The following is a 15,700-nucleotide window of genomic DNA, read 5'->3' as shown; positions in this document are numbered from 1 at the left end:
TTCCCCCTTACAAGGGAGGTAGCCAAAGAGGAAAAGGCATAAAAATAATTCCCAGCCATTCCATCCCTGAATACACTCCACACCCCTCCACCCTCCCTCTTATCTTAGCACCTCCTGGATGACAGGTCATCCCTGCACCTTGTCCACTGCCCTGGGTCAGAAGCAGTGTTGCAAGACGCAGCACATCCACAGCAAGGCCGCTTCATTAAATTGGCGACCTCCCCTCTCCGTCCCCCCATGCATAAAAGGAGAAGACGGAGAGAAATCCCTTCGGGCTGCGTCAAATTTTGCTCACACATACTACCTTAACCCCCCATCCCCCCACCCATTCCGCCTCATGCATCACAACATCATCCATATACAACCATTCTCCATTCACCCCTGTCTTCTGCCCTCTCCCGTCCTTTTTCAACAGACATTCCCCTCTTCCCCAAAGCCCCCTTCACCCCATCCATCCACCTCATCCTAGGACGTCCCTTCATGTTCACTCCCTCCACATCTGCTTTCCATACCTCTTTTACTAGTCTTTCTTCACTCATTCTTTCCATGTGTCCAAACCATCCTAATACTCATTCATCAACCCTATCTCCCAACTCCCTTTCCATCCCTGTTCTCCTTCTCACCTCCTCATTTCTCACTCTATCTAGCCCAGTAACCCCCATCACACCCCACAGACACCTCTTCCCAAACATATTCAAACTCCCTCTCTCCTCCCCTCCCATGTTCCATGCTTCCACCCCACACAGTGCTGTTGGCACAATCACTCCTTCATACAGTCTCCTCTTAGCATCCATTCCCAAATGTCTATTCCTCATTACACTTTTAAATTCACCAAGGCACCCACTCGCTTCTCCCAATCCACATTCCACCTCCACCCCCACTCCACCTTTTCCTGCCACATCCGCACCCAAGTATCTAAAACCATCCACTTCCTCCAGTCTCTCTCCCTTAATGCTCACTTCCAGTCTACTGCCACTTTCACCCCTTGTACATCTCATCACCTTACTTTTACCCACATTTATCTTCAGGTTTCTTCTATCACACACTCTCCCAAACTCTGTCACCAACCCCTCCCCTGATCCCGCCACAAGAGCAGCATCGTCCGCAAACAACAGCTGGCTCACCTCCCACTTTTCTCCATTTTCTTTAACCATCTCCAATCCCTGACCCACTACCCTTGCATTTACTTCTCACAATACTCCATCCATGTATAAATTGAACAGCCAGGGTGACACAATGCATCCCTGACGAAGTCCCACCCCTACCTCAAACCACTCACTCTCTCCATTTCCAATCCCGACACAAGCTCTACCACTCTCATAAAAACTCTTGACAGCTCCTAGAAGCTCTCCTCCTATCCTGTATATCCACAAAACCTCCCACAGTGCCTTCCTGTCCACCCTGTCACAAGCCCCTTCCAGATCCATAAAGGCCCAAAAAACATCCTTATCTTTTCCTATAGCTTTCTCACATATCTGTCTTACCACAAAGATCTGATCTACACAACCTCTACCCATCCTAAATCCTAAATCCACACTGTTCCACACCAATTACTCCCTCTGTTCCTCTACAGGCATTCCTCCAGTCCTCCGGCACTCTACCCTCTCTCCAGCAAATATTAAATAACCTCACCAGCCAGTCCACCATCACTGTACCTTCCTTTTTCAGACACCCCGCACGGCATCCATCCAGACCAGGCGCCCCACCCACTCACTTCATCCTTCCTTACCTCTCCTCTACTTTCCTCACTTATCATGGTCATTCGCCCAGCATTTCCCACCACAGCTACCCCTCCCTCCCCATCCTCCCCCACATTTAGCAACTCCCTAAAATATTCTGCCCATCTTCCCCTCACTGCCCTCTCTTCCATTATCATCTTGCCATCTGCACCTTTCACCCTTTCTTCTCTACTTGATTTGCCTCCTCTTCCTCTCTTAATTTCTTTCCAAAACATCTTTTTATTACTTTCAAAATTTTCTGTCACACTCTTACCCCACTTCACATCTGCTCTCCTCTTTGCCTCCTTTACCTTTTGCTTTACTTCTCTTTTCTTTTCTTTGTACCTCTCGTATGACTCCCTTGTCCTATTTTGTAACGAAACTATGAAAGCTTGCTTCTTCTCTTCTACAACCTTCTTTGTTTTTTCATCCCACCATTCACTACCCTTCCTTCTATTTCCTCCTGTCCTTCTTGTTCCACACACCACCTTTGCACACTTTGTGACTCCCTCCTTGAACCATCCCCATTCCTCCTCCACACCTAGTTCTACTCTATCCTTCACTCCCTCGCACTCCTCCTTCAGCTTCTTCTTGTACTCCTTCTCCTTTTTCTTTTCATTTAAAGAGTTCACTCTAAGCACCTCCCTACCTTTTGTCCATTTCCTCTTTCTCCATCTATCCTCCATTCTCAACTTACCTTCCATAAAAAAATGATCTGATATTCCCCCACCCTCTCCCCTTAGCACATGTACATCCTTAACTCTTCCTATCATAATCCTATTTACCACTACATAATCCATTAACACTATCTACCACCCTTCCCTCCACCACCCTCTCCCATGTGTACTTGTGCTTGACTTTCTTCCGAAACACTGTATTTGCTACCATCAACTCAACTAGCATCAACTGAGTGATAATAAACACAGAAAATGTGATAAAACCAGTTCACAGAATCCAAGGTTAACTCATGTACAAATACAAAAAATATAATCAAGATGCTGTCCCACACTGGCATCCTCGTGTACCCACTTGCGCCTCATGACGCCTACCTAGATGTCAACGTACCAAAGTGGCTAAGACTCTTCCAACTTGTCCTCTCCTCATTTTATCACCTTACCCTTTTTATTTTTATATAATTTATTATTAAGCGAGTAAATGCCTTGGTGGATTAAAAAGTATAATGAGAAATAGATATCTGGGAATTGATGCTAAGAGGAGGTTATATGAAGAAGTGATTGTGCCAACAGCACTGTACAGGGCAGAAACATGGAACATAAGAGGAAGAGAGAAGGAGTTTGAATGTGTTTGAGATGAAATGCCTGAGAAGTATGACAGGGGTTACTAGGCTAGATAGAGTGAGAAATGAGGAGGTGAAGAGGAGAACAGGGTGGCAAGGGAGCTGGGACATAGGGTTGATGAAAGAGTATTGGGATGGTTTGAACACATGGAAAGAATGAGTGAAGAAAGATTAGTAAAAGAAGTGTGGAAGGCAGAGGTGGAAGGAGTGAATATGAGGGGGCATCCTAGGATGAGATAGATGGATGGGGTAAAAGAGAGGAATGTCTGTTGAGGAAGGACAGGAGAGGACAGAAGATAGGGGTGAACGGAGAAGGGTTGTGTATAGATGATGCTGTGATACATGAGGGGGAGTGGGTGGAGGATGGGGGTTGAGGAAGTATTTATGAGAAAAAATTTGACACAGCACAAAGGGATTTCTCCCTGTCTTCTCCTTTTCTGCACGAGGGGATGGAGAGGGGGGTCACCGAATTTATGAAGCAGCCTTGCTGTGGATGTGCTGTGTCTGGCGACATTGCATCTGACCCAGGGCAGTGGACAGGATGCAGGGATGACCCATCATCCAGGAGGTGCCAAGATAAGAGGGAGGGAGGAGGGTGGAGGGGAGTGGAATATGAATGGAATGGGTGGGAGTGGTTTCTATGCCTTTTTCTTTTTGGCTACCCCCCCGTGTAAAGGGGAAAAGCCGTTGGTATATGTATGTATGTATGTATTGTTATGTGGGTCTTTGTAAGTGCATATGGGCCTGGCAGTGAGAAGAGTGTAGAAGAAAGGGAGGCCTTTTGGATAGATTTAAATGAGTGCATAGAGGATTCAGGGAGAAATGTCAATGCAATAGTACAGGTAAACGTCGACTTACGATGGCCGCGACTTACGATTGTTCGACTTTACGATGACGACGACGACGATATGATAATTTAACCCCTTCCATACGGTGCCGCACACATAGGCGTCATGAGGAGCAAGTGGATTCGCGACGCTGCCATATCGGCGTCTTGATTATATTTATTGTAGTCGCCCCTGTGTTTTTACATTCTCTCAAATGTGCCTTGAATCCCATTCTCTGTGGTTTTCAAAATTCGCAGGTGAAAGAGAGAACGATCGATATAAGCGGTGACTATATTTTATGATGCGAGTATTATTACGTCACGTCGTATGGCTGGCATTGGCTGCTGCCCGCGAGATTTAAGTTCCGTACTGAAAATACATATTATAGTGTTTGAATATGGTAAAAAGGATAAAAATAATTAAATAAACTACTGTACATATGGTAAAAAGGATAAAAATAATTAAATAAACTACTGTACATGTAATAGGCTATATTCAGTATCTCTGGTGGTTAATGTACAGGTAGGCTAGGTACAGTGACCACGGAACAGTGATACACAAATTGGGGATCGACTTACGATGAAATCGTCTTACGATGGCTCTATCGAAACCTAATGCCATCGTAAGTCGACGTTTACCTGTACTGGGAGACCTTAATGCTAGGGTAGGAAATGGTCCAATTGATGGAGTGGTTGGGAAATGTGGAGTTCCAGAAAGGAATTGTAGTGGAGAGTTGATGGTGGAAATGTGTCTATAAAGAGAGTTGATAATAGCAAATACAGTGTTCCGGAAGAAAGTCAAGCATAAGTATACATGGGATAGGGTGGTGGATGGAAGGGTGGTAGATAGAGCATTGATGGATTATGTAGTGGTAAATAGGATTATGATAGGAAGAGGAAAGGATGTACATGTGCTAAGGGGAGAGGGTGGGGGACTATCAGATAATTTTTTGGTGGAAGGTAAGTTGAGAGTGGAGGATAGATGGAGAAAGAGGAAATGGACAAAAGGTAGGGAGGTGCTTAGAGTGAACTCTTTAACCACTTCCATACAGTGACGCCTACGTAGGCGGCATGAGGAGCAAGTGGGTACTCGATGATGCCGACATTGCCATCTTGATTATATTTATTGTAGTCGTACCTACGTAATTTCCATTCTATCTAAACTGGCTTCATAAATTTTCTATGGTTATCAAAATACACGGGTGAAAGAGAACGAACGATTGAGCACTGACTTTATTTTTTATAATGGGATTATTATGACGCAACATCGCACGTCGGGCAGCTAATGCTGCCAGACGTGCGATGTGCCCCGGAGTGAAGAGGTTAAATGAAAAGGAAAAGGAGAAAGAGTACAAGAAGAAGCTGAAGGAGGAGTGCGAGGGAGTGAAGGATAGAGTAGAACTAGGTGTGGAGGAGGAATGGGGATGGTTCAAGGAGGGAGTCACAAAGTGTGCAAGGATGGTCTGTGGAACAAGAACGACAGGAGGAAATAGAAGGAAGGGTAGTGAATGGTGGGATGAGGAAACAAAGAAGGTTGTAGAAGAGAAGAAGCGAGCTTTCACAGATTGGTTGCAAAATAGGACAAGGGAGTCATATGAGAGGTACAAAGAAAAGAAAAGAGAAGTAAAGCAAAAGGTAAAGGAGGCAAAGAGGAGAGCAGATGTGAAGTGGGGTAAGAGTATGACAGAAAATTTTGAAAGTAATAAAAAGATGTTTTGGAAAGAAATTAAGAGGAAGAGGAGGCGAATCAAGTAGAGAAGAAAGGGTGAAAGGTGCAGATGGAGAGATGATAATGGAAGAGAAGGCAATAAGGGGAAGATGGGCAATGTTTTAGGAAGCTGTTAAATGTGGGGGAGGATGGGGAGGGAAAGATAGTTGCAGTGGGAAATGCTAAGAAAATGACCGTGATGAGTGAGGAAAATGGAGGAGAAATAAGGAAGGATGAAGTGAAGGCAGTTGTTAAGATGATGAAAGCAGGTAAGGCACCTGGTCTGGATGGATGCCATGCAGAATGTCTAAAAAAAGGAGGTACAGTGATGGTGGACTGGCTGGTGAGGTTATTTAATGTTTGCTGGAGAGAGGGTAGAGTGCCGGAGGACTGGAGGAGTGCTTGTATAGTTCCACTTTACAAGGGAAAAGGGAACAAGTGTGAATGTAGTAGTTTCAGAGGGATTAGGTTGTTAAGTGTAGTCGGGAAGGCTTATGGGAGGATCTTGATTGAGAGGATTAGGAGAGGAACAGAGGGAGTAATTGGTGAGGAACAGTGTGGATTTAGGACGGGTAGAGGTTGTGTAGATCAGATCTCTGTGGTAAGACAAATATGTGAGAAAGCTATAGGAATGGGGAAGGATGTTTTTTGGGCATTTATGGATCTGGAAAAGGCTTACGATAGCGTAGACAGAAAGGGACTGTGGGAGGTTATGCAGATACATGGGATAGGAGGAAAGCTTCTAAGCTGTCAAGAGTTGTTATGAGAGTAGTATAGCTTGTGTCAGGATTAGAAATGGAGAGAGTGGTTCGAGGTAAAGGTGGGACTTCGTCAAGGATGAATTATGTCGCCCTGGCTGTTCAACTTATACATGGATGGGGTGGTGCGAGAGGTAAATGCAAGGGTAGTGGATCAGGGATTGGAGATGGTTAAAGAAAATGGAGAAAAGTGGGAGGTGAGCCAGCTGTTGTTTGCAGACGACACTGTGCTTGTGGCAGGATCGGAGGAGGGACTGAGGAAGTTGGTGACAGTTTGGGAGAGTGTGTGATAGAAGAAAGCTGAAGATAAATGTGGGGAAAAGTAAGGTGATGAGATATACAAGGGGTGAAAGTGGCAGTAGTATGGAAGTAAGCATTAAGGGAGACTGACTGGAGGATGTGGATAGTTTTAGTTACTTGGGTGTAAATGTGGCAGGAAAAGGTGGAGTGAAGGTGGAGGTAGAATGTAGATTGAGAGAAGTGTAATGAGGAATAGACATTTGGGAATGGATGCTAAGAGGAGACTATATGAAGGAGTAATTGTGCCAACAGCACTGTATGGGGCAGAAACATGGAACATAAGAGGGGAAGAGAGAAGGAGTTTGAATATGTTTGAGATGAGGTGTCTGAGAAGTATGATGGGGGTTACTGGGCTAGATAGAGTGAGAAATGAGGAGGTGAGGAGGAGAACAGGGGTGGAAAGGGGGTTGGGAGATAGGGTTGATGAAAGAGTATTAGGATGGTTTGGACACATGGAAAGAATGAGTGAAGAAAGGCTGGTAAAAGAGGTATGGAAGGTAGATGTGGAGGGAGTGAACATGAAGGGACGTCCTAGGATGAGGTGGATGGATGGGGTGAAGGGGGCTTTGGGGAAGAGGGGAATGTCTGTTGAGGAAGGACGGGAGAGGACAGAAGACAGGGGTGAATGGAGAATGGCTGTATATGGATGATGTTGTGATGCATGAGGTGGAATGGGCAGGGGGATGGGGGGTGAGGTAGTATTTGTGAGCAATATTTGATGCAGCCCGAAGGGATTTCTCCCTGTCTTCTCCTTTATGTATGGGGGGATGGAGAGGGGGGGTCGCCGATTTAATGAAGCGGCCTTGCTGTGGATATGCTGTGTCTTGCGACACTGCTTCTGACCCAGGGGAGTGGACAAGGTGCGGGGATGACCCGTCATCCAGGAGGTGCTAAGATGAGAGGGAGGGTGGAGGGGTGTGGAGTGTATTCAGGAATGGAATGGGTGGGAGTGATTTTATGCCTTTTCCTTTTTGGCTACCTCCCTTGTAAGAGGGAAAACCTTGGTATATGTATGTATGTATGTAAAATTTTCTGTCATACTTTTACCCCTTTTTACATCTGCTCACCTTTACCTTTTGCTTTACTTATCTTTTCTTTGTACCTCTCATATGACTCCCTCGTCCTATTTTGTAACCAATCAGTGAAAGCTCGCTTCTTTTCTTCTACAACCTTTGTTTCCTCATCCCACCATTATTATTATTATTGTTTTTCATTATCCACCCTAGTAACACCTATCATACTTCTCAGACATTTTATCTCAAACACATTTAAATTTTTCCTCTCTGCCTCTTTTAAATTAAATTTTTCTGCCCCATACAGTGCTATTGCCACAGTTACCCCTTCATATAGTTTTCTCTTTGCATCCATTCCCAAAGGTAGGGAGGTGCTTAGAGTGAACTCTTTAAATGAAAAGAAAAAGGAGAAGGAGTACAAGAAGAAGCTGAGAGAGGAGTGGGAGGGAGTGAAGGATAGAGTAGAGCTAGGAATGGAGGAGGAATGGGGATGGTTCAAGGAGGGAGTCACAAAGTATTCAAAGATGGTGTGTGGAACAAGAAGGACAAGAGGAAATAGAGGGAAGGGTAAATGGTGGGATGAGGAAACAAAGAAGGTTGTAGAAGTGAAGAAGCAAGCTTTCACAGATTGATTGTAAAATAGGACGAGGGAGTCATATGAGAGGTACAAAGAAAAGAAAAGAGAAGTAAAGCACAAGGTAAAGGAGGCAAAGAGGTGAGCAGATGTGAAATGGGGTATGAGTATGACAGAAAATTTTGAAAGTAATAAAAAGATGTTTTGGAAAGAAATTAAGAGAGGAAGAAGAGGCGAATCAAGTAGAGGAGAAAAGGTAAAAGGTGCAGATGGAGAGATGATAATGGAAGAGAAGGCAGTAAGGGGAAGATGGGCAGAATATTTTAGGGAGTTGTTTAATGTGAAGGAGGATAGGGAGGGAAAGATAGTTGCAGTGGGAAATGCTAAGAAAATGACCATGATGAGTGAGGAAAATGGAGGAGAAATAAGGAAGGATGAATTGAAGGTAGTTGTTAAGATGATGAAAGTAGGTAAGGCACCTTGTCTGGATGGATGCCATGCAGAATGTCTAAAAAAAAGGAGGTACAGTGATGGTGGACTGGTTGGTGAGGTTATTTAATGTTTGCTGGAGAGAGGGTAGAGTGCCGGAGGACTGGAGGAGTGCCTGTATAGTTCCACTTTACAAGGGAAAAGGGGACAAGTGTGAATGTAGTAGTTTCAGAGGGATTAGCTTGTTAAGCATAGTTGGGAAGTCTTATGGGAGGATTTTGATTGAGAGGATTAGGAGAGGAACAGAGGGAGTAACTGGTGAGGAACAGTGTGGATTTAGGATGGGTAGAAGTTGTGTAGATCAGATTTTTGTGGTAAGACAGATATGTGAGAAAGCTATAGGAATGGGGAAGGATGTCTTTTGGGCTTTTATGGATCTGGAAAAGACTTATGACAGGGTAGACAGGAAGGCACTGTGGTTAGTCTTGCAGATATACGGGATAGGAGGAAAGCTTCTAGGAACTGTCGAGTTTTTACGAGAGTAGTAGAGCATGTGTCAGGATTAGAAATGGAGAGAGTGAGTGCTTCGAGGTAAAGGTGGGACTTTGTCAGGGATGTGTTATGTTACCCTGACTGTTCAACTTATACATGGATGGGGTGGTGCGAGAGGTAAATGCAAAGGTGGTGGGTCAGGGATTGGAGATGGTTAAAGAAAATGGAGAAAAGTGGGAGGTGAGCCAGCTGTTGTTTGCAGATGACACTGCACTTGTGGAAGGATCGGAGGAGGGACTGAGGAAGTTGGTGACAGAGTTTGGGAGAGTGTGTGATAGAAGAAAGCTGAAGATAAATGTGGGTAAAAGTAAAGTGATGAGATGTACAAGGGTTGAAAGGAGCAGCAGACTGGAAGTGAGCATAAAAGGAGAGCGACTGGAGGAAGTGGATAGTTTTAGATACTTGGGTGCAAATGTGGCAGGAAAAGGTGGAGTTGATGTGGAGGTAGAATGTAGATTGAGAGAAGTGAGTAAATGCCTTGGTGGATTAGGAAGTGTAATGAGGAATAGACATTTGGGAATGGATGCTAAGAGGAGACTGTATGAAGGAGTGATTGTGCCAACAGCACTGTATGGGGCAGAAACATGGAACATAAGAGAGGAAGAGATTGTTTGAATGTGTTTGAGATGAGGTGTCTGAGATGTATGATAGGGGTTACTAGGCTAGATAGAGTAAGAAATGAGGAAGTGAGGAGAACAGGGATGAAAAGGGAGTTGGGAGATAGGATTGATGAAAGAGTATTAGGATGGTTTGGACACATGGAAAGAATGAGTGAAGAAAGGCTGGTAAAAGAGGTATGGAAGGCAGATGTGGAGGGAGTGAACTTGAGGGGACGTCCTAGGATGAGATGGATGGATGGGGTAAAGGGGGCTTTGGGGAAGAGGGGAATGTCTGTTGAGGAAGGATGGGAGAGGACAGAAGACAGGGGTGAATGGAGAATGGTTGTATATGGATGTGATGCATGAGGTGGAATGGGCGAGTTGGGGGGGTGAGGTAGTATTTGTGAGCAAAATTTGATGCAGCCCGAAGGGATTTCTCCCCATCTTCTCCTTTTATGTATGGGGGGATGGAGAGTGGGGGTCGCCGATTTAATGAAGCGGCCTTGCTATGGATGTGCTGTGTCTTGCGACACTGCCTCTGACCCAGGGCAGTGGACAAGGTGCAGGGATGACCCATCATCCAGGAGGTGCTAAGATGGGAGGGAAGGTGGAGGGGAGTGGAGTGTATTTAGGGATGAATTGGGTGGGAATGATTTTATGCCTTTTTTCTTTTTGGCTACCTCCCTTGAAAGGGGGAAAAGGACTTAGTATATGTATGTATGTAGTGTACAATTTACTTCCACCTCCACTCCTCCCTTTCGTGTCACATGCAACTTCAGATACTTAAAGCTATCAACTTCCTCCAGCCTCTCTCCTTTAAGACTTACTTCCAACTTGCTGCCATCTTCTCCCCTTGTACATCTCATCACCTTACTTTTACCCCCATTTACCTACAACTTTCTCCTATCGTATACCCTCCCACTCTCTCACTAACTCCCTTAATCCCTCCTTTGACCCTGCCACAACTGTATTGTCATCAGCAAGCAACAATTGGCTCACCTCCCACTTTTTTCCATTTTCTTTAACCAAGAAAGAAATTAGAGAAAAAAAAAAAAATTAATTGGAATATAGTTACTGGAAAACCTGGCAATTTGTTTTGGATACACTTTTCTACTATATAAGAATACAGAATCTTTTAGTTTTCCTCTAATGACAACAACAATTTTCAGTCTTTGGTTCGGAGTATGGAGGTTGCTTGGTTGAAACATTGGAGGTGTTTGTTATGTGGAAGTTTAGGTGCCAGAGAAGAACATGAGCTCAAGAAGATTACAAGTAAAATCATGCAAGAAGCAGGTGTGAATCTAAGTAAAGACAAGCAACTCCTTTTGCAGGTGGGTGAATTTAGATGATATTTTCTCTTTTATTTATTTATAAATAAACTCCAGGTGTCTTCAGGTGTTAGCATTTGCTTGATGCACAAGTGACATGAGTTCAAATCCCTAAGTCCAGAGACAAAAATAGGTACTGATAGGAATTTTTTATACATAATCATTATGTGCACACACACACACACACACTTTCAACGAACGGACGGCTTGAAGAACGTTCTGAAGAAAAGTGCCGATTGTGGATCCCAACGCAAAGAGAAGTACCTTTTTGTATTTGCAGGGTGGGGGGAAATTGCTCGTGGGGCAGTAGGTAAGTAGGAAAAGAGGAGAAGGGGAGGGATTGCTGGGGAAATGGAAGGAAATGAGGATGTGGAGGACTTGGCCCAGGCAGACGGGCGTAAGGTCAACATGAAACGACCACCGGACCAGCTCAGTGATGACGAAATGGCAAATAAAAATGTAAAGATTAGAAGTATAGAGAGGAGCAATACAGTAGAAAGTGACGAGAATATGTTCCAGGGATTTAAAGAGGGTGGGGGGGACACACCCCCCCCCCCCGACTGATAAGACTAGAGGAGAGAGTTGATAAGGTGATCGAGGACTTGGAACGTAAGTTAGGTAATGTAGACTCCATTTTCCAGAGAATTGAAAGGTTGGAACAACTAGAGAAGGCTAACAGAAACTTAACTGAAGAAGTAGAGGACCTAAAAAGACAGTTAGGAAATGTAAAAGAGGAGAATGAGAAATTGAAGAAGAATAGTAATGAAAACAGAGAGAAAATAGATACAGAAGCTAAAAATTGGAGAATAACTCAAGAAGGGAATAAGGTTTCATTCACTGACATAGTCAAACAGCAATTGAAAGAACATAATGAAGACTCAGTTATTAAAGTGATGAGACAGAAGGAGAATATAGTAAGAGAATTAGCTGACAAAAAGAAATGTATAATTATATTAGGAATGGAAGAGAAACATAACCCAGATAGAACCGCAAGAATCAAGGAGGAAAATGAAAGGGTAAGCGGTTTATTAAAATTAGTCCAGGAAGATGAACCAGAAATTATAAAGGAAATTGAGGAAAAATTCAGACTCGGAAAATATAGTACAGATAAGACCAGACCAATTAAGATTAAATTCAGGTCACAAACAACGGCAGAGAAAATTCTATCCAAGACAGGGAAACTAGCAACAAATGATCAATATAAAAAGGTATGGATAAAAAGAGAAATGAATAAGGAGGAAAGAGAGGCAGAAAAGCAGAAAAGAATTGAAGCTAAGGCAAAAAACGAGGAAAGAACGGAGTCAGAGAAAGAGAGATTCTATTGGAGAGTAGTGAACATGAAAATAAAGCAGTTCGACATACTAAAGAAAAACATAAGGGAAACAGAGAACACAATGGAAGTGGCAGAAAACTAAGAGTGTCTTACACAAATATAGATGGATTGATAACAGGATTGAATGAACTGAATGATTATTTGAAAGAAAAAGAACCGGACATAATGGGAATTGTAGAAACAAAATTAAAAGGCCCACTACCACCCAACAGTGTAGGACATGATACATACAATTATTGGATTAGAAACAGAGAGAAAAAACAAGGGGGTGGAGTTATGTTCCTGACAAAGAAGGATATAAACGTGAAAGGTGTCATATATGGAAAGAATACAGTAGAGATGATTATGATAGAAGTGGAAGACCGAGATAAGAAGAGCAGAAAATTTGTGATCAATTATGTGCCTCCGAAAACAGCCTCATGGGAGGAGAGTGAACATAAAAGTATGTTAGAGGACACAAAGATAGCATTAACTAAAATAATGGAAGACGGAGGAAGAATAGTTATGATGGGCGACTTTAATTGCAAAGAAATCTGCTGGGAAGAAATGACCGTAAAGAGTGGTGATGACTCATGGGGAAATGCTCTACTTGAGATGATTACTGACCATTCAATGACACAATGGATACAAGAGAACACTAGGTATAGAAATGAAGAAGAACCATCGAGGCTAGACTTAATAATTACATCTGAACCTAGAATAGTGGACAAGATTGAATATAAAACACCAATAGGTAAAAGTGACCACATATTGATTGAACTGGAACTTAATGAAGAAAAATATATGAAAAGAAATGAACAATATAGAAAAGGAAGAATGATGTATGAAAAAACAAACTTTGATAAAATAAGAGAATTCTTCCAACAAGAAAACTGGGAAGAAATATACAAAGAAGAAACATCAGTGGAAGAGAAATGGAATATTTTGACAAAAATTTACAAAGGAGTGGAAAAGTATGTCCCAAGACAAAAACAAGAAAAAGAATATGTAAAATGCTGGTACAACAAAAGTTGTAGGGAGTTAAAAGACAAAAGAGACAAAGCCTGGACCGGATGGAAAAAAGACAGAAGACCTGAAAAATGGAAAATATATACTGGTTATAGAAATGAATATGTACAAAAGTGCAGAGAGGAAAAAAGAAAATATGAAAAAGATGTTATAGAAAAGTGTAAAGATCAACCAAAACTATTCTACAGATTTGTAAACAATAAACTGAAAAACAAACAAGACTTGGAGAAATTAAGACAAGGAGTTGAATACACTGAGGAAATGGAAATGGCAGAAATTATGAACAAACATTTTAAATCAGTGTTTACAAGGGAAAATATACAACCTGAAGAGATTGAGTGGAAGGAAAAAGTCCCCCCTATGGAAGAAATAGAAGTAACGAAGAATGAAATATTGACACACTTGGGTAATTTTGATGTCAGAAAATCGCATGGGCCAGATGAAATAGCAAACTGGATTCTGAAAGAATGTAGGAATGAACTGGCAGACAAAATACATAGCATAATAAGCAGTTCCTTAAAAGAAGGAAAAGTTCCAGAAGATTGGAAAAAAGCAAATATAGTACCTATATATAAAGGAGGAAATAAAGAAGAACCTACCAACTATAGACCAGTCTCTCTAACAAGTACAATAGCAAAAATATGTGAAAGAATTATCAAAAGTAGATGGGTAAAATACTTGGAAAAAAACAACGTACTAAATCCAAGGCAATTTGGATTCAGACAAGGACGATCATGCGTCACCAATTTAATATGTTTCTATTCAAGACTAATAGATATAATACAAGAAAGAGATGGATGGGCTGATTGTGCATTTCTAGACCTAAAAAAAGCTTTTGACAAAGTACCACATAAGAAGTTGCTTAAGAAATTAGAATATGAAGGAGGAATACAAGGTAAATTGCTAAATTGGATGGAAGACTTTTTGCAAGAAAGAAAAATGAGAGTAGTGATAAGAGATCAGCACTCAAAATGGAATGAAGTAATAAGCGGTGTCCCGCAGGGAACAGTTCTGGCCCCAATAATGTTTGCTATATATATTAATGATATGGATGAAGGAATTGAAAGCTATATGAGCTTCTTTGCAGATGATGCAAAATTACTGAAAAGAGTGAAAACTGAAGAGGATTGTGAATCACTACAGAGAGATCTAAATAAAGTACAAGAATGGAGTAGGAAGTGGGAGATGGAGTTCAATACAAAAAAGTGTAGTATAATGGAATTTGGAAAAAGCAAAAACAGAATAACAGGATCATATAATTTGGGAGAAGAAGGAATAAAAAGAGTAGAAAATGAGAGGGACCTGGGAGTCATTGTTATGAATAATATGTCACCTGAGAAACATATAAATAAGATTTTTGGAGAAACTTATAATTTAATAAGAACAATCAAAGTGGCATTTACATACCTGGATGAAGAAATGGTGAGGAAAATCCTAATCACCCTGATAAGACCAAGATTGGAATATGCAGCAACGATATGGTCACCAAGTACAAAAAAATGTATAAAAAAACTTGAAAGAATACAAAGAGCAATTACTAAACTGGCACCAACACTCTCAAAACTATCATATGAAGAGAGACTACAAAAACTTAAACTACAGACACTAGAGCAAAGAAGAGAGAGAGGAGATTTGATAGCTATTTACAGAATCATGAAAGGCATAGAAATTACTGATAGAGAGAATCTGATAAAATGGGATGACAGAAATACAAGAGGACACGGAAAGAAAATAAAAAAAGACAACTATAGAAGAGATTTGAAAAAGAACAGCTTTCCTCACAGAGCAATAGACAGTTGGAACAAGTTAGATGAGAAAGTGGTGTGTGCAAAAACAATACATGAATTTAAAAATAGTTTAGATAAAATGAGATATGAAGACGGGACCTCACGAGCATAGCTCCCCTTCCCGTAAAATACAACTAGGTAAATACAACTAGGTAAATACACTTTCAACGAACGGACGGCTTGAAGAACGTTCTGAAGAAAAGTGCCGATTGTGGATCCCAACGCAAAGAGAAGTACCTTTTTGTATTTGCAGGGTGGGGGAAATTGCTCGTGGGGCAGTAGGTAAGTAGGAAAAGAGGAGAAGGGGAGGGATTGCTGGGGAAATGGAAGGAAATGAGGATGTGGAGGACTTGGCCCAGGCAGACGGGCGTAAGGTCAACATGAAACGACCACCGGACCAGCTCAGTGATGACGAAATGGCAAATAAAAATGTAAAGATTAGAAGTATAGAGAGGAGCAATACAGTAGAA

General features: G+C 42.1%; 1 protein-coding gene across 2 annotated transcripts in view; it reads left to right on the top strand.

The window, feature by feature from the left end:
• The window catches only part of Sse (extra spindle pole bodies like 1, separase), a 108,786-nt gene that overhangs the window by 32,178 nt on the left and 60,908 nt on the right, over positions 1-15,700 (top strand). For both annotated transcript variants that reach the window (XM_076192047.1, XM_076192046.1), the window contains exon 7: positions 10,944-11,105. In XM_076192047.1, coding sequence (XP_076048162.1) covers positions 10,944-11,105 — 162 coding nt within the window. The remainder of the gene's footprint in view (positions 1-10,943; positions 11,106-15,700) is intronic.

The sequence above is a fragment of the Oratosquilla oratoria genome, chromosome 10 (genome assembly GCF_046742065.1).
Source record: "Oratosquilla oratoria isolate Oo_2021 chromosome 10, ASM4674206v1, whole genome shotgun sequence".
In the NCBI taxonomy this organism is placed as follows: domain Eukaryota; kingdom Metazoa; phylum Arthropoda; class Malacostraca; order Stomatopoda; family Squillidae; genus Oratosquilla; species Oratosquilla oratoria.
This window is presented reverse-complemented; position numbering and strand designations above follow the sequence as displayed.